This window comes from Melospiza georgiana, chromosome 20 (genome assembly GCF_028018845.1).
Source record: "Melospiza georgiana isolate bMelGeo1 chromosome 20, bMelGeo1.pri, whole genome shotgun sequence".
NCBI classification, from domain to species: domain Eukaryota; kingdom Metazoa; phylum Chordata; class Aves; order Passeriformes; family Passerellidae; genus Melospiza; species Melospiza georgiana.
Window position 1 is genome coordinate 7,260,192 of NC_080449.1, and position 23,702 is coordinate 7,283,893.

At 46.4% G+C, this 23,702-nt stretch overlaps 1 protein-coding gene across 15 annotated transcripts in view; it reads right to left on the minus strand.

Moving 5' to 3' along the window:
* Positions 1-1,205: 1,205 nt before the first annotated feature.
* DNM1 (dynamin 1) overlaps positions 1,206-23,702 on the minus strand; it is a 64,925-nt gene continuing 42,428 nt past the window's right edge. For 4 of the 15 annotated variants that reach the window (XM_058038326.1, XM_058038321.1, XM_058038325.1 and 1 more), the window contains 7 exons: positions 14,657-14,766; positions 13,962-14,073; positions 12,768-12,779; positions 11,338-11,508; positions 10,922-11,163; positions 10,364-10,582; positions 1,206-3,263 (listed from right to left, as the gene is read on the minus strand). In XM_058038326.1, the coding sequence (XP_057894309.1) occupies positions 3,191-3,263; positions 10,364-10,582; positions 10,922-11,163; positions 11,338-11,508; positions 12,768-12,779; positions 13,962-14,073; positions 14,657-14,766 (939 nt within the window). In that variant the 3' untranslated portion in view covers positions 1,206-3,190. The other 11 variants (XM_058038323.1, XM_058038324.1, XM_058038329.1 and 8 more) reach the window with 10 other exon arrangements.

Sequence of the window (23,702 nt, forward strand, 5' to 3'; positions counted from 1 at the left end):
TTCAGGCAAGAACTGCCTGTTCTTAGGATGGGTGAGGTCAAGAGTGGAGTTTGGAGGGAAACCACAGGGGAGGTTAAAGGGACCTGATCATTGGAGCTGTGTAATTAAAGACAGGAGTGTGGGCTGCTGCCTGAAGCAGCATCAGCTGCCACCCTGTTACCTGCTGAGATGGAAGCAGAGGAACACCGACACACAGATTTGTGTTTGTTCAACAGCAGGGATTGTGCTGGGTGAACCATCAGTGCTGCTTTACTGTGAGCCCCCAGGGGAAGCTGCTTTTTGAACTTTCATTTAAATGGCACAAGTGCTGTCAGTCTCTCCTCAGCACAAGTGACTGGGCTCCCCAGAGATGGGGTGTGTACATTCTGTATCTGTGTAAAATGTGTATATTCCTTGCAGAGAGACTAAGCCTGTTCAGTGTTTACAGATGCTCAGGCTATTCATAAATCTGTATCATAACTAAAAGGGGAAGGGCTGTGATTGTTTTAAATACAGAGTATTACTGTAGAAGGAATAAATAGTTATTTGGTGTTTGCTCTAGAACTGTGAAGGACAAGACTAGTGAAGGTCTGTGGTCTGTTGCAGAGGTGACTTAACCCTGTTACAAATTTGCTTTCTGAATAAACTTATTCAGAGGGGCACTGACTAGAGGTATTTCTTTTGCATAGACCACCTTGAAATGTGGCCAGAAAAAGAAGAATGAATTTTTTATTGAAAGCACCTGCCCTGGCAGTGATGCTGTTTTCACTGAGCTTTCATGAATGTTTCCTGTACAGACTGCTGACAAGCCTGGGAGGTGGCTCTTGGCTAGCATCTCATATAATTTCTGCCTTCAGATTTGTTTTTTACCCTGACCCCTTTCAGGGGTGATTCTTGGACCTCACCTTTACTCAATGTCCACTTGCTGTACTGCACAAGCACTACAAGCAAAAATCCCTTCTAAGAAGCAATTTGTGTGCAAACTCCCACCTTCTGTGTGCCCCACCTCTGAAGCACCTCCACACAATTCCTTCTGCACAGGGATTTACCTTTTTGCACCTGACAAGCTGTTTCACTCTACTGCAGCTCCTGGACACCCAGTGCTGATGCAGATCTGCTCCACCTTTCCTATCAGTGACAGCCCCTGATTGCATGTACAGCTTGTTAACTCTGTGGGATGAAAAGATCAGGTTACAATCAAACACAGCTTGAAAACCACCCAGAGAAAAAGCAAGAGAAAGAGAGATGGTTTTATTCTAGTCATGGAGACCTTCATTATACAGAAATGAGAGTTTATTTCATCCAATAAACAAGAGTGACAGGTAGATCACAAACTGCATCACAGCTACTACCAGCACTGAGACAGTTCACCCACAAGTCTGGGGTAATACAATAACCCAACTGCACACAGCAGAGAATTTAACAATCAGCTCAAAAACTCAACATTGGGATTTGGTTAACTTTTTGGATGTGTGTGTATATATATATGTATATAGATATTCTTTTCCTACTTAAGTATTTCCTAAAATTCACATGGAAGCACAAATGGCTTTTAACACCTGGACATATATAGATTTTTTCATCTTATATATATATTTATAGATATTTATAACAGTAAAGATATGTTTCTCATTACTACAATATACTTGTTTAACTCCTTTAAGCAGCTGGGAAGGAAAAAAAAAAAAACCCAAACAAAAAAAAAAACCCCAAAAACAGTTTCACTACAATCACATCTGATATGTGTGTGTCACAAATTACAAACAAAACAAGCCATGTGTGAGATTGGAGTCAGACCATTCCAGGACAGAACAGCTAAGAGCAGGCAAAGAGTCTCAGAGGGAGCAGGCCTACATGTCAAATGGTGGTTTTGGGCTCTCCGGGCGGGCGGGACTGGCCTTACCCGGCCGGCTGGAGGTTAGAGACAAGAGAAACAAAGGAAAAGGGAAAGGGAAGGAGAAGGGGGAGAAGTAGTAAAACAATAGTTAAAATACAGAAAGGAACTGGCATCAGAACAATAGAGGATCCACAAGAGAAATTTTAGAGTAATAGCACTGAAACAAGAGAACTTCAACAGCAATCAGGCCTGGAGGACAGCCTGCAACACAGGTGGTTCATTTAGCTCTGGTAGAGACATGACATCTGAGATGTACAGGGTTGATATATTTTTTAATTCTCAAGTCTTTTTTTTTTTTTTTTTAATACATGTAGCATGAAAAGTAAAAACCAAACCTTAAGATGAGATGTGATCAACAATGGTTACAAGTTTCCCCAAACACGTACCATCCACATGCAAGAAAAGGCTACGGAAGAAGTCACCACAGTACCCCAAAAACACTTAAAGATGTGCTTAGTTCAAAGCAGAAATATTTTCAACAAAACACCACACAGCAAACTCCCTGAAACATTTGGCTGTCCGTTTGCAAGAGGGGAAGCAGCGTGTCGGTTCCCCTCGCCCTGCTGGGTTCAGGAAAGTCAGCCAAAAATGGTGATGCAAGACAAGGGCTGGCAGGAGCCAGCGTGCCCCCAGCAGGAATGGCCCGGCTCTGGAGCCAGGGTGAGCAGGTCTGTGAGCTCCCTGCACGCTGAGGTGTGTGCTCTATCTCAGACTTCACTCGGGCAGGACTGGGCTGATCCATTCATTCCCCCCTTCACTCATCTCCCTGCCTCACTTTGATATGAAGTTGATTGCACTGTTCCCAACATGAAATTTGTGCACCTTAGAAGTCAAGCTAATACACAGGACATTGAATCTGTTCCTAACGGGTGTCATGTGTTTTGACAGCATATTTTTGCTAAGCCACACTTTTGTCTTAAAACTACAAGGAAAGAAAACAGCTACTGCTCAGTCCTGGGTGCTACAGCTAACTGGTGCAGGCAGGACACTTATCCAGGCTAGACTAGGCAGATGGACGGACAGCCACCACTTGGACCTAAGGACGTCCCTGTGGCTGATCTCTCCAAGGAGCCTGTGTACTTCAGGGATCCATGCCACTGAATGAAGGCTACTCTATGCTCACAAAGCAATACAGGACGCACGAGCCAAGACGAAGAGCTCAATCACTAGGCTAGAGTTTTACACACACCAGGGAGGGGTGGTGGGAGGCAGGGGTGTGGGATGGATGAGAGGAGTGACTGTGGCTGTGGAAGGGAGGGTGGAATGGGGAAGCCACCAGCACGGCACTCGTCGCCAGCTGTCTACAGCCTCAAGTTATAAATCTAAGAGGGACGGTTCAGCCGGTCGGATTATGGTAGGTCGAGTAGGTGAGGCGGGGCCCCTTCTGCTGTGAAAAAGCAGGAAACAAAAACAAGAGAACACACACTGTGGTTAGCACAGCAATTGCAGTCACAACCACACATGCTTCTCCACTTTGCCTGAGCCAGCAAAAGAATCCGAGCTGAGGCACAAACCCCCAGAGTGCAGCTCCACAAAGGAGACTCACAGGCTTCTACTCAGCCTCGCACTGGCCTTTCTGCACAGCACAGATCACCAGCAGAGCAATCCCCTGGACTGCCAGTTTTGGTTCCCTCTGAAATTTGGAAGTGCAGACATTTAGTGCCAGTAAGTGCCCTGGCTCTGGGATGAGTGGAGAAGCACGGACAACAGTGAGCTCCTGTATCAAGCACATGACAGTCACACAGCATGGATGGGTCCTCTGAGACGCGCTGCTGCCAGAGGCTCTTGGCTGCTTTGGAGGAGCACCTTCTACCCCTGCAAGGCTGAGATTCCCTATTCTGACATGAAACTGATCTTAGATGTCAGGGGCAAGCTGACAGCTTTCAGTCTTCCAGTTTGGCACAGAGTAAATGCAGCTTCTGCTTCAATAAAAGGAGCTTTGGCTACTTCTTCTCCATTCTGTTCCAAGTCTTTTGCTGATACTTTAGCTACATAAATGGGCAGCACTTAAGTGTTTGCTCTCTGCATGGATTAACTGTTCTAGAATCTCCTTCCTGTAAGGGACTGGGGGAAAAAAAAGCCACAATAAAAACATACAAGACAACACCCCTGACATGGCTGTCAGATCATTAACTGAAATACCACTTCAGTCTCAGACTACAGGCTGTAAGAAAGCTATAAATAAAAATGTGTTCTTTAAAACTGAGTCCAATCTCTGTTTTTCCTTTAAAGTATGCTCCCTTCAGTGTCTGCAACCTCAACTGCATTTTGCTGATGTTTCATTAAGGTAAATGAATTGTTCAGTACCAAGCCAGGGTAATTTTAAGGTCCAAACTGCCTGAAATGCAAAGAGCAAAGCCAACAGCATATAGAGCAAATGGAGGGGAAGCCCTTGCACTGATCATACACTGATCACCAGGTGTCACATAATTAATGCCTCAATAATTCCACACTGACAAGATTTAGATTACAGAGAATCACATCACTGCTAGAAATGAGGATATTTGTACCAGTAGTCTATAATCACACTGGCACTAGAGGAGCTACACTCCTATAAATCAGGGCAAGTTCCCTCATTTAGCAAATAAACCAGAGCAACTCTCCAGTCCTGTTTATTAAACCTCAGCAGAACTTACTGCTCCAGATTTATTATTAAGCCTCAGAGCTAAATGCACAGATCCCACATGTCATGATCTCTAAGGGTGCTCACAGTGTAAATGCAGCCACACCAACCCTTTGGTAGCTTCTGCTGTCACTGGAACAGCAACAGCACCTGAATTTAAACCCCACAGAACTTCAGCTCAACATTTAGAGAGATGCTGCTGCATCATCATGTTAGAAGGCATTTTTTGAGAAGGTGAAAGGACTGTTTGCATTTCAGGAGTTTGCACAGGTTGTGCTAAAAGCCTCTGAGGTTTCACATGAAAAAGGTGCTTGAAGCCACCAGAATATGCAAAGTGTTCTGCCAGGAGTGGCCACTTGACCCTAGCAGGATAAACAGGGCTGAAAGGAGAACAGGTAATTCACAGGTAGATGGGCTGCTTTTTGTAATGTACTAGATTGATTTTTGCACTTATTTCTCTCAGCATTCAAAGCATTTTGAATGGGGCCACTTTTTAAACTTGTAGGCTATTTCTGTTGAGGTTTTCTGGAGATGCTTGCAGAATCTGCCTGGTAAGGTTAGAAAAGGCTAAAAACTCTTTACCAGCACTAAAAGGGGCAGAGAAGTCTCTCAGGCAACATTTACTCCCAAAATTCTGCTTCAGTCAGACTACACTGCTAATCAAGCCTTTTTATATCACTGAAAAGTCACTTTTTCCTGTCAGGACAAGGAACAAAGTTTTGCTCACAGGGAAGCCTGTGGCTGTCTCCAGTACATAAGAAAGAAGACCTGAGCCCTGGCAGGAGCACAGGGAGATGAGTTCCAGTGACTGTCACATCCTTTGAAGTCAGTCTTTCAGGCCATACCCAGAGAGAACACTGAGCTAATCCTATCTAAGAACCACTGGGCTAATAGGGAGTTCTACTGAACTATTTCTATTGAAATAGGGAGTTCTGTTGATAGAGATCTAAACAGAGGTGGGAAATATTATATTTATTCCCTTGGACTGCAAAAGGTTTTGGGTATAATTTTTTTGATAATTTAGTGGGGTTTTTTTTTTGTTTTTAATTTTTATTTCCTTGGTGCTCTTTATGCCAGATTAGAACCAGAACGCCCCATAACAGCGAGTCCCAGAATGGGGTACAGACAACAGTGAGGCTCCTTCCCAAGGTTGTTCACCCAGGATGCATGTTTCCAGGGCTGCCAGGGATGTCTGCAGTAGGCAGAATATGGGAGGAAACTGCTGATTGCTCCAACACCTCTGCAGTGTGCCAGCAATGAGGAGGGTTGGCGATGACGTCCTCAAAGATGTCAATCATGAGCAATCACTGCAATGTGGCACCTCTCAGCTCTACCTGCAGTTCTGTGCAGCAGTAACAGACACCATCTACTGCAAGATGGGGGCTGGCTGAGACCCCCTGCCCCAGAACAGGGGCTTGAACTTCTGCTATTGCTATTAAAATAGGATTTCAGCACGTGCTCCTCGCCCCCAGATCTCTCTGCCACAATCAGCAGCAAGGAAATCTGCAGGAGCTGCTGCTTCTCCACTCCTCTGTCATGAAACAACATCCACAGAGAAAGGGAGAAGGGGCCCAGAAAATCCACACCTGCCCTGTTTTGCTCTCTGTACCTCTTTGTCAATAAGGGCTGCAGGCTCCCAAGAAAAGGGCTCAGGAGAATTTGCTAATGTCTCTCTTCACACCCCCACTGACATTAAGAGGATGAGCAGCACACAGCACAAACCCACACCCTGCTACATCACTGAACCACTACAATGCTGCAAAATGCAGGGAGAGAGAGGACAGGGAAATGGGCTGAGAGGACAGGAGCTCAGGGCAGGGTTTGAGGGACACAGATCACTACAGCCTTCCTCTTGCAGAGGAGAGAAGGCAGAAGAGTACCTAGAAGGTAAAGGGCCAAGGGGAGAACAAACAAAGGGAGTTCACATCTATCTGATGATGGGACACAAGGGTAAAAGGGAACATTCAATGTCAGAGTTACCCTGCACTCAGACATGGAAGTCCTGATATTAATGACCCAAACTCCTCTTGACTTCCATGAGCACCAGGGATACAGTGAGGATGGGAGCACTTCTCCAGCCAGACATTAGAATATAAGAAGAGGAGTCTGAACTATCAGCTCCCCAAGTCTCTGTGTTGATCCTAACAGAGCTGACAGACCAAATCAAAGCAGAGTTTATTCAGCTGATCTTACAGTCAGTGTGGATAAAAGCCAAATGAAAGACACAGAGTTTAGACCTTGCGGTCAGAGCTCATTCCCCCATCCCACCTTCGCTATTTAGAAGCAGAGAAAGGATCCTCCAGACCTTAAATCAGGTACTGAAGCTTTCCCAGCTCCTGCAGCTCAAGCAGCTGCTCTGGCTCTCAGCAGCCAGCTTTTCTGTTCAAGACTCCTCCCTTTATGAGATCCTGGCAGAGGTGGTTCATCAGACAAGGGACTCTGTTACTAACACAAGAACTGGGCAGCAGAGGAGAGCTGCAGAGCAGAGCTGGAGGATGGGGACACAGTGACTCATGCATTGCAGAGAGAGTGCAGAACCTACCGTGGCTGCCAGTCCTCAGGGGTCACTGATAGTGATTCTGAAAGACAACACGAAATCAACATGGCAGTTCAGACAGTTCAAGGCAGAGGCCACACAGACTGTCAGGAAGGTGGAACAGATACACAGGCGCTGGCACAGACACAGTCACGCATCCCCCTCAAACACAGCACGAGCAGGGGGACTGCAAACACACAGCAAACACTCACGGCCTCATCTCTGCCCACATCCAGACCCTGTTGTGCACAGGGGTGCACCAAACCCCATCCATCTGTCCACACACCTACTGGCTGCTGCTCACTCACCCAAGCTCCTCACACATTCACCAGTGTCATAGCCAGGTTTCAGCACAGTAGCTGGGCTTGTCCCACTGAGGACTCCTATCTTCTGACCAAATTAAACGTTTAACAAAGAGCTTGGGAAAGAGGGAGATAACGTGCAGTCCTGAGCACTACCTCAAATGGCACAAAGCAGGTGAAGGCTTTTCTGAAGGTCATAAATCATTAAATCAGCTACTCTGACCTCCTGAATAATTCAGGTCAGAGCTGTGAGACCTTATCATAGAATGGTTTGGGTTGGAAGGGACCTTAAAGATCATCTACTTCCAACCCCTGGCCATGGGCACAGACATTGGCCACTAAATCACTACGGAGATAATGTGTGCCTTGAAAATGTGTGTCCAGAAACCCTTTGGGAGTTCCAGTGATGTGCCCCCATGGTACTGACCAGCACAGCAGCCAGTGAGAACCATCCCTGCCAGGAGGTAATCCCAGACCCGTGGCCTTGTGATACCAAAGAATGGAGAACACATTTATACCTTCAACCTCAATCACTTTTCTGATGGTTGAGTCATTCACACTGAAATTTTCTTAGCTCTCCGTCAAGCTCTTTTACCTATAGGCTCTATCAAACTATTTTAAATTAGAGAATAAACATGTGAGGGAATACCTTCATAGATTTTTTCCCCAGATCAAATCCTAAATGCAGTCCACTGCACACGGATAGGATCTTGGATGGTTTGTAACTTTCAGCTCCCAAAATTGGAGCTATATTTGTCTATATGGATTTCCACAGTAAACTGAATAAACGCTAAGCACAGAAACAGGATGGTAAGTCTTAAGTGTCCTTCATTATATGCAGGAAAATCTTTCTGTGCAAAAAAAATGTACCATGTGGTGATTACATGTGAAAATGTGTTTATACACTTATGTTTATGAAAAAGGAGTAGCATGACACTTGTGTAAGTTCATCATTCATAAAATCAGATGCACAAACCAGAGGCACAAAACTATCAAACTTCTACCCAGGCATCAATGAGCACACAAAGTACACCCAGCCACCACCACCCATCTGAGCTCACTCCACACCACCAACTCCTCCACCAAAGCCCACCTGTGCTGAACACAAGAGCTTTGTTCCTCTCTCACACACACTGCACAGCCCAGTTAGCAGGGGAAAGATGGGTATTAAAAAAGCAACAATGGAGATGGCATTCGTTCACCCATGGCAGAAGGACCCGAGTCCAAGTGCTAGCAGGGAACATTCTTATTCTATATACAGGAGAGGAAGAGAAAGAGTCCCTTGTCATTGGAAATTCTCCATTCATCAGTGAACTCAAATGACAAGCTGGTATCAGGATCCGGAGGAGTCTATGAACAACTGGAAGAATCAGAGAGGGGGATCAGAGAATGAGCATCACACTTCACAGCTTCTGGAATTACATTCTCAACTCCAGATCAGGGCAGTCAGTAGCATGCAATCCAACCTACCATCTCTCCTAAACCAAGGGGTTGCTCAGTCAAGCATGAAACTCTTTCCTCCTCTGCTCCAGTGCTGTTTTCCCACCTTTCCCTAAGCCCTTGTACTCATGCAAAAGGCAGAAAAGCCATTAAGATAAGCTATGACAGATTTCTTTAAAAAAAGGCCAATTCATTTCAGCCCATTTGGGGAATCCTATCATGACAGCCAGGTATATAGAATATTTTTCATGAGTGAAGAAATGAAACTGAGTGAAAGGAGGAAAATGGAGACATAAAGAAGCATAAGTATACTGAAAACAAAACCACAAAGTGACAGTATATGGAAAGGCAGGGTCACAAGAAGCAGGAGCCAAAATACACAGTAGAAGCATGCTGACATCCATAGGTGCCTCCACAGTCTCCAGGGCAACACTGAGGCATGTGAGGACAAGTTACTGTGGGAGCTGCATCAAGGTGCATAGGAAGGACTGGGGCAAAGGCACCAAGAAAGTAAAACCATTTGCAAACACCAGAGTCACAAACTGGTCTGTAAAGCTGTCTGGACTCATTCACCTCTGGGCTGGCTGCAGCCTGGCAGAGAACATTTCCCTCCAAACAGGCAGTACCAAACATGAGCTGGGCACTATTGCAGGAGGAATATTGAACCCACTCTGCCATACACTATCCCCAACCATTGACAGGTTTGGTGTTTCCACAGAAAATGGCAAAGTTTCAGACCTGTGCCACCAGTACCCACTGGAGAGGTGTTTTCCACAAGGGAAGTGTTCCCTCTGTCATGTCACTGGAGAGTTTCTGGTTGTGTTTGCTCTTTACACTGCAATTACCTCCTCCTCCTCAAGGGAAACTAAGTACCCAACATAAAAGCATTCCTGGTTCCAGACTGCTTCCCAAGTCCTGCTCAGGAACACGTACTCAGCTGCACTGGGATAATCCCTTATTACTGTGTTGAAGTGTGTCTGAAGTGATTGAACAGGAAAGGAAATGAGTTTCCTAATGGGAAAGCAAAGCTGTGTGATTTGAACCCTCTAGACTGGAAAATGCTGAAGTTGATTACACAAGCAACAAAATCGCCTAAGAATTCATTTCCCTGCCAGTGATCCTGTGATACTCTCCTAGCCAGAAAGCAGCTGAACAGCTTTGAAGGTCTTCCAACTCACCTTGAAGAACTCTGGGCCAAGAGAAAAGGGGCAACTTCAGACTTTGGGGAGCCCTACACAGAGAGGAATCTCATCCCAGTCCTGTGATTTAGCTGATGACTATAGGCATTGTTACAATTGCTGTAAACCTTGGGATCAGGGTTTTCTCCCACATTCTTCATAGAGGCTTTTAGAGAGAAACAGCTGCCCCTCTGTTTGAGAGCTGCCTTGGCATTGCCTCATCCATACAACGGAATCTCAGAGGACAATGATGCGCCTGCCTCTGAATCCAATCCAAATATCCAAAGGCTCTACCCACACCATGCACTCCATTCTCCTCCTATAGCCCAGGCAGGCCAAGTGCTGCCAAGGCTCCAACCCAAAGCCAGAACATCCTCCACCTGCAAGGAGCTGTGTCTCAGCACTTACCTGGGAACACCAGGAGGAGCACGGTTAGGCCGAGAAGGAACCTGAGGTGGGGGCCCGAAGGGATCAGGAGAGGCACCTGGCCTGGAGGGCACAGGGGGGGCACCACCCAGCGTGGAGCCACCAGCAGGAGGTGGCCCAGGAGCCGGTCCGCGAGACCCAGGTCTGGCGGGGGGCACTGCAGGAGCTCTCCTCTGCGGCGTGGGGCTGGATGTGGGGGACCTGCCAAACAAACAAAGGCATTCAACTGCAGCAACAGCTCTGGGATGTCCCCACAGGCACCACTCTGCCTTCAGTGTTTCTCTCTAGCTTCACATCACTTTACACACCACCCTTTGGCTTTCAAGTACCACACCAGGCTGCTTCCAAAGCTACGTCAACCCCATCCAACCCAAGCAGAACATCTCTGTAATGATATCCTAGGAGCCTGCCAGCAGAAACACCCAGGACTCTTCATCCACAGGAAGAAGAGGAGGACTCCCTGTGTCAGCGGGAGGCCCCAGCAAGGCTCCGAAGAGGCGTCAGGCAGCTCTGGGGGCTCTCCCCCTGAGCCTCTGGTACCTGCGTCCGGACGGTACGCTCTGCACCTGCAGCCAGGAGTCGTCCACCGGTGGGGGCATGGGGGTGCTGATGGTGCTGGTGTTGATGTCCCCGATGATGTTGAGGGCCTCCTTCAGCGCGTGGTACATGCGCAGCATCTCGTCGCGCCGCTGCGCCTGCTCCGCCGACTCCTCCATCAGCGTGTTCTGGTCCCCGCAGGAGTACAGGTTTGCCAGCAGCTCTGAATGGATGAAGTCCTTGGTCTGTAAGGGAGCAGAGAGAGGGAATCAGTTTTCACCATCTCTCCCCAAAACCACTCTGTTCTGTCCCCACCTCTTCCTTCCAAGCTGCCTTCTGTTTTTCTTCATTTTTTCCTCCCTCCCTGTTTTTCTCCTTTCTGCCTCTCCCACCTCCCTTGACCACAGTGAGATAAGTACATTGTTTATCATGAGGTGCATGATTGTCTTCGGCATGAGGTCTCTGATGGTTTTGTTGACAATTGCCATGTAGGAATCCACCAGGTTCCTGATCGTTTCCACTTGTCTCTCCAGCTGAGGATCCATGGAGTGCATGAAACTGTCTCCTCCATTCTCCTCTGCTTCACTGGCCTGCAGAAAAAAAAGGAGAAACATACTGGTTCTTCAAATATAACATATAATTGGCTTTCCATGAGAGCTAAGAGAAGAGTAGAAGGGAACAGGCAGGAAGCGCATGAAATAAATTAAATTTATTTAAACTTACATTTTGAGCTGTGATTGTCAATGCACAACTCAGTTTGTACAGACTTCTCCAGCTCAGATCTGAGAAATTTTAGCAATAAAGCTGCTCTCTCAGTAGAAAGTTATTAAGAAAAGGTGAAAGGCAACAGGGACTCCTGACACATGTTCAGGTGCATCTCAAAGCTGTATTATTACTTTTTAATGTTTACAGCTTCTTGAAAGGTTCTTCATTTGATCTGGGTTTTCCATGACCAGAGTCAGTTAAAACCAAGAACCATTCACCATAAATTAAGTCTCACAGGCTCTCTGCCATGCTGCATCTTTGTCCTCATTATACAAATGAGAAAACAGATACAGAGGAGTGAAACAACTGCTCCTCTCAGGCTGACCACAAGTAGATAACAAGGAATAAAGTAGAAAACTTTACTATCAATTCAACTGCAACTCCTGCATCATAAGTCATAATTATCTTTTCTTTCACACCAAGCAGATGAATCTCCTCCTCTTGGCCTGAAATACATTGTTTATTCTGTAAGGTAAAACCTGGACTGTGCTGTTTGACAGCAAGCAATCTCCAAGGCCCCTCCATTTGGGATCAATTTCAAAGAATTGAAGTATGAAAGAACTGCTGCCTTCCTCAATGTTTATTAAAAAAAAAAAGCCCCATGATTGTATAATGAAACATCTTTGTTTTAAACAGCCCTAGTCTGAACAATCTGCCATGTAGGAAATGGCTTCTCTTTTGTTTTGGGGAACAAAATATATGAGAGAGGGCAAATTCTTTTGTTCATTTGAGCTTTTGCTGAGAAGATCTTACATAATGAAGGAATGCAAGGTCTCAGTGTGAAACAAAGTAAAGGAAGTGGATGTCAAACAGGACAACTTAAAAAAAAGTGAGGGTAAAAAAAAAAAACCCAAAAAGAAGCTTGCACCAAGATTCAGAAGTCATACAAAAAGGAAGGAATAAAAAGAAAAAAGGAAAACTCAAACCAAGAACAGAAACAGACAGCAGGAATCCAACAGAGGGTACAAAGAGGGAGAAGAAGCAAATGCCTCTCAGGAAATTGTGACAAAAGGAGAAAAAAAAATGAGAGAGATATCTGGTGAGAGCCCCAGGAGGCAAGACAGGCAGAGGGGGTCAGACTTACTTTGTCCTTGTCCTGGCAGGCCAGTTTGAGCATACGTGGAAAAAATTAAAACAAAAAGGGACAAAAAATAAAAAATGACTTTTAGTTGGTCTTAGAATTTGGAGAAGGTCCCAAAATAGCACTGACAAGCAAAAGACCAATCCCACTAAAAATACATCAGTACATCTATTACCCTAGAAGGGGAACAAGTGAACTGTTCAGCTAAATTGAAAAGTGGGATGGTCTGCAAAGGAAACCATGTTGTTAGCAACAAAAGACAACTTTCTTACCTGCAGGGGCCACTGCCATTCCTCACAGGGGCTTTGAGACAGGGACCAGGGTTCCCATGTCACACCCCTCCACTTGCACAGCAACAGGTGCCAATGGCCACTGTGGTTAAGAGAACCAGTCTGGTTCAAAGCTAATCTGAAGTCATGTCACTGTTAAAGCCTAGTGTCTAACTCTCTTTTTAAAATCTCTTACCAGTTTGTTAGGAAATGCTTTAAGGCAAAACCAGCAATATTCAAGTGTAACAGGACAGATGAATGCAAGAAATCTATTAGAAGCAACAAATACAAATAGAAAAGCAATTATCACTTTTCTAATGGGAAAACTATTTATAGTAGCTTCCTCTCACAGAGGAACAGGAAAGACTTTGAACAGAAACAAATACCACAATTGTCTAGAAGATACTTTTAAAGCACAAAATAATGCTGACAATAAGTGCTGTGGGGCAAGGGAAAGGGAAGAGATAAGAGTTCTTGCTAAAGGAGCATATTAGAGTATCCACAAAGCAAAATTCAAAGAACATCCCTCCCTAATTAGTTGGAGGAAGGAAAGTTGGAGAACTGCTAAATCAGAAAGTCCCTAATAAGGCTGTACAGAGTTCCCAAAAAGGAATGGTGCCTTTGCTCAGTGGATACCATACCAGTTAGTAGTCACAGTAGTTAGATGTCATCCTTATATTGTGAATTTAATGTCCACAAAACAAGACAGCTAGAGGGATTTATCAAGGCAGTCTTTTCCTACTTTATCTTCCCTTTGAAGCTGCCAGCTCCTTTATCTCAAGCTTCCCTAATGGAAGCAACAGAAAGATTCTCAGCTCTGGAAAGACAAAACCTTTACAGACTTAATTTTAACACAAGAAGATGGAGCTATCCTTCTCAAGACACATGCTGTGCTCCTGCTTATCCCATTATTGTGGCTGTCACTTACCCCAACACGCTCTGGGTACACTCCTGCCCTGAGGAATGAAGCCTTCCAGCTGTCCACCTCCTCCTGGGTCTCACAGGCCAGCTCCAGCTGCCGGTAGTCCTTGTAAACATTCCTGACAGGAAGACACATATTTTATTATTCTCTCTCTCAACTCAGAGATCTGCCCATATTTGACAAAGATATCAATGACTAGGGAATCCTCCTGTCATTTTAAGACAGAGACACTTGGTCCCTTGCTAGGAACCTCATGATGACTCTGCAAAAGCAAAGTTTTTTTAAAAATCAAGTTGGATTGCTCTCAAATCAGATTTATGTTTCAGCAAGGCCTAAAAAAGATTCTCTTTTCAGTTCTGTTTGCTGCTGGACTCCTCCACATATCCCAGGTCCTATGGATTTCCCTAGTCACTCACCAAGAACATTGTGATTATAAACATATATCCCAGCCACAGGCAGACTGAGGTAACCACACCAAAAGGCTGAAGGATTAAGTTCACACCACAAGCCATGCACTGGCAAACAAAAGGAAAATTATACCTATCTGTGAGATCAGAAGGAATGAAGTAAAGTCCTCCCATCTCCTTCAAAAGCAGCTGTTCTGAAAGGACACTCACATCTGTCCTGGCCAGCTATCCTCACACACTCATCCCCATCCTGTCCCTGGCTCCAGCAGCTTGCTGTGCTGAGATGGAGCATACCTCTGTTCAGTGTTGAAGAGAGCAAAGATGTGCTTGCTGGACATGAAGCCCTTCTCCACATCCCGCAGTTTCAGGTTATCCACTGGTAACATGTACTTCTTCTCCTTCTCCTGAAAAGGGAATGAGGAACAAGTCACTCCCTGCTCCAGGGCCACCTCTGCTCTGCCAGCAGGGAGTATCAGCATCAGGGACCCACAGCAACAGAGGCATTCATTCTCAGATCCAGGTCCTTTGTTTCCTTCAGTCTGTGAGAGAAGGGGAAAGCTGGAAACAAAAGTTTGTCCTTCTCAACTGCTTTTGTGATGTGGCCCAACAACCCTGTCCCATCAACTCCTCCAGGGCCAGGCACCAGCACAGCAATGTCCAACCTCCCCAGACTGTGCTCAGCACCGTGGTCCCACTCTTCTTAGCAAAGGGAGCAATCCAGGTTCAGGAAAAGCCAGAGATGTAATAGAAAAGCTGGTTTGATACAGAAGTTAAGTGTCAATAAACCTTAATGTTAAATATTATGTTAAAGATCTCATATGTTTATATATATGTATATATCTATATGCATATGTATATCTATCTCGAATTTACCTCTTCAGAAAACTTGACTTGCTGATTTTGTTACTTCATCCTATCACTGTCCTAGTCCTACACTCAATTAGTTACTGTGAACCCTTCACCTTCATTAAAAAAAATATTAAAACTTCATATCAACTTTTACATTTGCACTCAGAAACTAAGTCAGAAATTATAACCCCTGCTTAGTCTCAAATCTGGATCTACAGCAAATTAATAGAACTGGATGTGGTTTAAGGCCCTCATTTGGAGCATCCTTTTCCAGCTGGGAATTATACCCCAGCATAACAGGAGAGGGAGCCCTCACACTGGTCTCCAAAAGGCAGAATGCAGCTCTCCAAGACTAAGCCAAACCCAGAGCATCCTCCTATGTGCAAAGCAAGCATGTGAGACTGTCCCCTTGTGAGATCTTGTTTGTAGACTTTTCTTGGCTGAAAACAACATGATCACTCTTGGAGGAAACAGGAAGGAAAACAAAGATGGGCAGTGAGGAGAGATCCTGAAGAGCTGACCAGGAAGGAAGGGCAGGGCAGAGGAGCAGGTAAAAGTGACAAAGCTGCTGAGCTCTAACACCCAGACAATTGCAAATCCAGCCTAATGTCCTCTTAAGCTTCACCTAAATTGACTTGAGTTTGCTAAGGATACCAGCACCTCACAGTACTGAGATATCCCAAAGACAAAACTGTACCAGTTCACTACAAATCATATGCAACAGGAATATCCCAAAACACAGCATTTAGAAAACAGAAGAGATCTCTTGGATTGTTGCCAGACTCCCTTTCAAAGATGCCAGACCATGAAAACACAAGAATTCTTCCAAGCAAATTTCCCTGGACTTTCTAATACTGCTGATCAGCTTTAATTAGATGTGGGCAGGCACTTTTCTAATGGGGTATCTGTCAGCCACATGCTGCTCTCAGAGCTACTCAGACTACTTCAGATTCTGTGAGCCACAAAGAACTTGCAAGTTTTCTATTACTCTGGGTTATCATTATGGTGACTGAGGCTGAACTGGTGACCTAGAAGAGAACAACACCAACTGCTGAGTCCTTGGCCAAGTCAGACCATCCCCACTGAAGCCTTGCTTAACTGGAACTCCCTAAATCCACTCCACAGTCCCAGGACTAGTAAAAAATAAAACCACCAATCACCGCCCACACATCCCCCCTAAAAACCCAACAAAAAGCCCAAATCAATAATCCAAAACAAACAAACAAACAAACAAAAAACCCAAACCACCAAAAAAAAACCCACAAAAAAATCACTCAACAAAATACAACCAAAACTGCTGATGTTAAAAGATGTCTGAGGAAAACCTTCTGCATTAGGCCCACATAATTCCATACAAGTGCTGCAATGGTGTCATTCTTCAGAAAAAAATGTCCAAAAGTAAGGGAATTCCGTGACCCTGATATGGAAACAACATGCTCTTTGCCAGAGTTTCAACTTTCACCCTTTCCAAGCTCTCACATAAATGCTGCCACATGATCAGGACAGCACTATCACCACATGCTGATCTTGCCACAGACAACAGAAGACAAAATATCTGTGTGCCAGCACAACTTATCAGTCCTCAAGGTGGAGGCAGCAAGAGCAATCAGGTGGAGAACATGGGCACAAAACAGGGAACCCCCAAGGCAGGCAAGCTGCAGTGAGCCCCTGCTGCTCCCCATCTCCCTACACCTCCCCCTTCCAGTCCCCCACTTCAGCCTTTGCAGCTTCTCAGCTTTCAACCCAGCCTGTTTTATATCAACAATCTGACTTCATTTCCTGAATGTAGAGACAGGAAAGTGTGGAATGAGCTGCCAAGGGCTGAGCCTCTCCAAACTTTGGCTGAGCACTCTGCCCATACGTTAGCAATCTGGCAGGGTGTGCTATGGCTGAGCAGCATCCTGGCCAAGAGGGGAAAAGGGCTTCTCTCTCTCTCTGGCTTTTCAGACTTGGAGTCAGGAGGGAAGAGAAGGAAGAGCCAGCACACATAGAAATGGGAAAGTAGTTTGTGAAATCTTATATTCAAAGTCCTCAGTCTGATCCCAAGAGGCTTATGTTACTCATATAGCCCTTCATCAATAAGAAGGAAAAAAAATCAGGCAGAACTGTCCCTCAGCAGCAGAGTATGTGTTATATAAAATGTGCTCCTCGGCTGTGAGTTCATCTGCAGAGCCATGAGGCCAAGGGAAGTTGTTGCAGTGGCAGAGACCCCCAGACTGTACAAAACAGAAGATGGTGCTCAGTGTTGGTTTGAGAATATTGCAGGCACAGGGTAACCACCCCTCATCAGGGCTGCTGCTCCCCCCAGGAGCCTCAGCCTGCAGGGAGAGCTGCAGAAAGAGATGACTGCAAGCTCCTTGCAGAGGCAGGAAAAGTGCCAGAGGATTATTCCCCCGCCCCCAGCACAGTGCAGAATGCAGCCATATGGCTCTGTACTCTGCATCTACAGGGAAAGAAAATACACATGGCCAGGAAACCAACCAGGATCCATGAGCCACTCCAGTTGTGGGGTGGCAAGCACAATAACTGCAGGAAAAAAGTGATGCTGCAGTTGCAGCCTGATGTTCCAAAGTCCTTTATTGTTGCTACACATCTTCTTATGGTGGCTAAATCCTAGAAATGGGTTTTGGCCAGATACAGCAATAATCTGCACTATCACCTGAATTACTTGTTGCTAAACTGTAGGTAATAAGCTTCAAAAAGTTCACAGAATTCAGCAGGCAGCAAGCCAGCCTGACTCCAAGCATTCCCTCCAGTCACCTGGACTGCCTAAGCAGCAAAGTAAATTTTCCTGCTCTTGGATACATGCAAAATGAAGCTGACAGATGCATGTGTGGGCTCCCTAAGGTTGGAAATTGGCACTCACAGCACAAGAAAGTAATTGGCAGAATTATCAGATCTCAGTTTGCATTTGGAGCATAAATAAACTAATTAAAGGTTTCCCTGTAGCTGTTATGACAAACACCTTCTTCTGCACAGAGACAAAGGTCTGTGGATATGGGAGAAGACACTGCCATTGTTTTAATTGGGGGTCATGTGAAATTAGGAGAAATTCATCTTGCTTAACCCTCTTAATCTCTTTTCCCTCCTGCAAGATGTAAAGGTAAACAAAGCTGCCCCAGAGATGCCTGGAGTTTCAGCAAAATTGTTTCTGTTAAACACATGCACAGCATTTGGGAACTCCAGTAATAAAACTCTACTCCAATGGAGAAGCATTAACATAATAATTTATAATAAACACACTGCACAAATACACGCACACTAAAAGATTATTAGGAAAAAAAGCCTCTGAAAAACAGTTTGGAATATTTGAAAGCAAGTGAGCTGAGCTTTTCAAGCTGAACCAACCACTCCACTCCCCCAAACAAGATGTTACCAATTGCTTTCTGCTTCTTGTCTTAGCAAGAAGAGATGAATTTGTGAGATGTGACTCCTCCAGGAAGCCCTGGTCATCCCACTACATACACACATCTTGAGACCACGTTTCCCAGACACAGCCCACCTGTGTCACTTTTGCCCTCAGAGCATAATTTATGGGAATGATTCCTCCCCCAAGCTGCAGAGCAGCTGTAATGGCTTGTTTACATCAGAAAGCTGCCTTGGTTTAAGTTTAACTTAAACAACACATCCTAAGATTTTAAGCTGATTTATTTCAAAAGCTCTCTAGACACTAGACCTGGACTTATATGATTGATCACAACCATTACTGTTGGCTTAGTAAGCACAGCAATGGTAATTAACTCACCTGCAGTAAAGATTTTTATTCACATGAGCTAGAAGAATGAATAGATTTAAACCTGCAGCCAAGTGCAACCCTAGGAAGTCATCAGGGGGTTTATGAAGAAGCAGAGGCAAAGCCTGAGTTGCCTGAGAGAGACTTTAGTGCCCAAAACTCGACTGTCACAACCCCTTAAATGCCACAGCAATGCCCACCAGCTATCACAAAGGACAACCAGGCCCTTCTCCCCAGTCCCCTTGTGCCAGGGCAGGGATGAACCATCCCAGAGTATCTGACTTGCTTTGCTAAAGGAAAGCACAACACACACAGACACACACAAAGTGTTTCACATCTCAGAGAGGGTAGGTTACACCTCCCCAGGGCACCATCAGTGCCAAGATGGGACTTCCAAGTGTTCACATTTTTGGTCACAAATCTCAACTATCCACACCAGGAGAAGGAATCCTGAAAGGGAAGAGGAATGAAGTCCCCTTTCTCCCTGCAGCACAGGGAGAGGGAGCAAATCCTGTGGGCAGGGAGTAACATCTGGAATCACTAGACGAGAGCCAGGCGTCACAGAAAGCGACAGCATTCCTCAAGTTTCCATGCAGGGTAGGGAACCTTCCTTTCCCCCGCGCAACCCCATCCGTCAGCCGCTCACTTCCTGCCAAACTCTGCCTTCCCAGCAGCCAGCAAGCTCCTCCCTCGAGTCTAGTTAGCTTTCCACTGCCACGTCAAGTGAGGCAGAAGGACAGAAGGGAAGCAAGAAGGGAGGGAGCAAAAACCAGAAGAGGGAGGGAGGCTCAGCAATGCCAGGGCGTAGTGGGGGGAGAAAGAAGGGATGTGGATTGCTCCTGCAGCAGCCAGAGGTGAGCTGCAAGGGCAGCTGGCCAAGGTTGCCTTCTGCAACCCTGTCCAAGGACCTTCTGGAGGGCTTGGAAGCAAAGACTGGTTCTGTTTGAGCTTTGCTCTGGACCCACTGGTCTTCAGGACAGGAGATGAGGGTGCATGGGGCCTGAGGATCCTCCCACACAACTCCATGGGGAAGAGAAGGATTTGAATGAAGCAACAAGTTCTGCACACCTGGGTGACAGCCAAGACTTCCTCCTCAAAGTGCAGTAATCGATTTTTTTCTTTTTCTCTTTCTAAAAAGGTGCAGCATCTCCCAGGTGGAATCCAGGTACCAGCCTGACGCCAGCACTGGAAGAGGAAGGCGCTTGGAGACTTGCTCCAAATTGGAAACATTCAGGGAGCAACATTTCTTCTCCCCCAGCTGCCAGAGGAGGATGTTTTTCCAATCAGGACTTGGACTTTCGTTCACCCCATCTCTGCCCCGCACAACCCCATCCCCAAAGCAGGGAGGGGAGAGGACTAAGGAGCTGCTGATTGCCGGAGAGCAGAGAGCAGATCGCAGAGGCTCCACTCCGTCTGCCCAGTGTTCAGACTACCTGTTCAGGACTACGAGATTGTACAGTAGTCTGCACATTGGTTAGGCTGTGCTGGGATACACCACACACTGCCAGTGCTGCACGGGGACGGCAACACCTGCACGGCAGAGGGGATGCTTGGAGAGGGTGGGCTCTGGGGATGGCTGCATGCAGAGGTCACTCATCTCTCAGCCTGGGAGGGTCTAACTAATCCTCTGGAGCCATGCCTGATCATCACTTTTACCTGCCTGTTCACCAGCTTACTCACAACCCTCTTATTTCTGCTCTGTCTCTCTCATTCCATTCTTATTTCTTTCAGTTTCACGTGCTTGTCTCAGGGTAGCTCTGATCAGGATGGCTTGTGTTTCACGTGCTAAGCTTTGCCATAAAATGCAGAAATAAACACACAGGCCTGTCAGAGTCACAACTGTGGTGTGCTTTGCTACCTGAGAAGGCAAGTTAAAGCACAGAAAGGTGACTGGAGGAAGGGGAGTTCATACTGTAAAGAATATTGGTCATAATACAAAGAAAAACCCAAGAGAAATTCAAAATTGGAGGTTTGGATGCTCTGGATATTGTGTTTGCTTTGATGTTTGTCTGCCAGAGAAAGAAGAGAAAATGAGTGAAAATATAAATGAGGACTGATAAAAACTGGTAAGATTATGACAAAACATATACTTGTGAAAAAAGATAAGTGCATGAATGGAAAGGCTCCACAGAGAATCTAAAGAAAATGAACATTTTTCAGAGAGCATCTGAGAGCAGCATGAAAGCGGGAGAGGAACCACCTCAGAGCAGACCTGCTCTTATGCTCTTTAAAACAAACTGGATGCAAAAACTAGACTGCAGCCAACTCATCACAGCAAGTTTCTGATGACTGGGGCCATTTGAGTAAAGAAAAAGGATTTCTACCATCTGATCTGGGCCTCAAGGACATGGACTGGGGAGTGGAAGGGGCCAGGGAGGGGGGAAGTGCATGTGTACAGTGGGGGGACGGTCTCTACTGATCCATGTGTTTATTTGTAAACTAGAATTGGGTAAGGGACACTGACAGGTACAGAATACACAGGTATTTAGTGCCTGTCACTTCCCCAGGACAGGAATATATTTCAAGCAAAAGAGAAGGCATGAAGGCAGAGAAGAAGCTCAACTGCATCAGGAATCAACACAATCTGTAAGGAACATGAAGCATCTGCATGCACCTAAAGTATCAAAGACTGTGCAGCCATCCCTCCTTGTACACACAGGTCTGAAATGCAGAGACATTGCATGCAACATGTGAACACCCCCAAGCCAATTAGGTCATTCTTCCAATGTAGCCACTCATTCACACAGGACCCAAATTTCTAGTACATGATTTACCTGAGTAAGGACAAAAGGTTCCATCTGTATTGCACACTCACACAAATCCCCAAGGAAGCAGCAGATATATCCATCCACCCAGCTGTGCAAACACTCCAGCACACAGTGGCACACAGGCACTCCAGAAGGAACAGTTACCCTGCAGAGCAGGGTGTGAGCTTCACTGGCAGGAACCACAGAGCACAGTGCTCATTCCATCCTGCCTACAGGGTCCTTGTCACCAGCAGCTATCTCCAAGCTCACAGACCATCTTTTCCAGCAGCCAGGAAAGCCCTGTAGAGTCACAGGCACTGTGTATTTCATAAGGAATCTAGGCAGGAGGAGGATTCAAATCAAATTCTTGTATCATGTCCACTGTGGTGCTTGCTGAGCAGTCAGTGTGCTCTGCTGCTGTGCTGCTGCTCCACTGGGATACTGTGGCCTCCCTGAGCAAGGAAATCTCACTCTGAACTGCCAGCAGCCAGAGCAGGCTCCTCCCCACCTCTCCTTCCCACTGCTGGCCTGCAGCATGATCCCACAGGGTTCAGGACATGCAGGTACCTCAGGAGGGTCGCCAGGTCCTGGGAGGCCAAGCTTTCTGTGGGGCCACCCTCCATGGGGCCAGTGTTTGACTTATTGAAAGGAGACAGGAAGAAAAACAGAGAGCCCAGGAGCACACACACATGCTCTTGGCAGCAAGGCAGAGTGGGGAGCCAACTTTCCACCCCCGCTTGGCCCACTCTTTCCTTCCCCTCCCATTCCCCAGCACACTCCTTCAGGCCCCCTCCAGAGCATCCACAGCCATATATCCCTGCTAACATGTAATGCTGGGCCCTTTAAGACATTTTAAGCTTCAGTTCCTTTCTTCAGAGGCAGAGAAAAAAACAAGCCAGCGCTGCGGAAAGACTGGTATTTCACTAATGGGGTCCAGATGTCTTCATTCCACAGAGACTGGGTCCTGCCTTGTGGGACAGGGCAGGGAGAGGCAGTGTCCCCAGCCCTGCTGGCCCCAGAGGTGCTGCCCCAGCCTTCACCCTCAGCCCAGCACACACCACCTCACCCTGCTCCTTCCCCCATCAGCACCCACAGCTCTGCTACCAGCGCTTCCATCCACAAAAGGCAGATTCAGCTTTCTCCTTGTTCCCTCTGGAAAGCAGCCAGAGCACAGGGGAACTAAGACAAGAGAGCCCACAAGACTGCAGGGTGGGGCAGACAGCCTCCCCCTTCCTTCCAGCTGAAGCACAGAAAGATCATGGTGTACAACCACGGTAAAAACACATGAGATTGTTTCAGGAGATGAAGAGGACATGAGTCCTCCTGAACTGGTGAAGGAGAGCTCTGTAACAGACATGTAAAAATCCCCTGTCTGACAGAGGACCATGCACTGTGAGCAGCTCTTGAGTGTTGAGTCAGCTCCATGCAGGGCTGAGGTTTGCGATGGGAATCCCCATGCTCAAGGCTTTCCCAGCTGCCCATCAAATGCACCAACTTTTAGCCTGATTCAATATTTGAGTCCAGGCAGACGTTTCTTCCTTTCTCCCTCACAACAGCCAGTGATCAAGGAGTTGAACTTGGGGAGGAAGCAAATAAAACACACACTTCCCTTTCCCCCCTGCTCCCACTCAGTTGAAAACAAAGGCTCCTTTCTCAGAGGCAGCTCAGACCTCATTGGTGCTGGTTCTCTGTGTTTAAGGGACAGGGGCTGGCAGGGAACTGTTTTCATTAGGCAGCTCTGCAGAAGGGAAATGGTGCAGACCTCCAGTTGCTATCAACCCCCAAGGCTGCCCTCCCTCAGGAGGGGAGGGAGGTCCAATCCCCATCCCAGGCAACTGGAATCTATCAACAGTTTATACATCCCCACTGCAGACCGCCCTCCCTCCCACTCCCTGGGGGAAGAACAGGGAATTCTGATCATCTCTGTAATACAGATGTAGCAGCTGGCTTTGATTAAACTACTTGATGTTTATAACCACTCGACCTGCATATGAAGCCCAGAGGAGAGGGA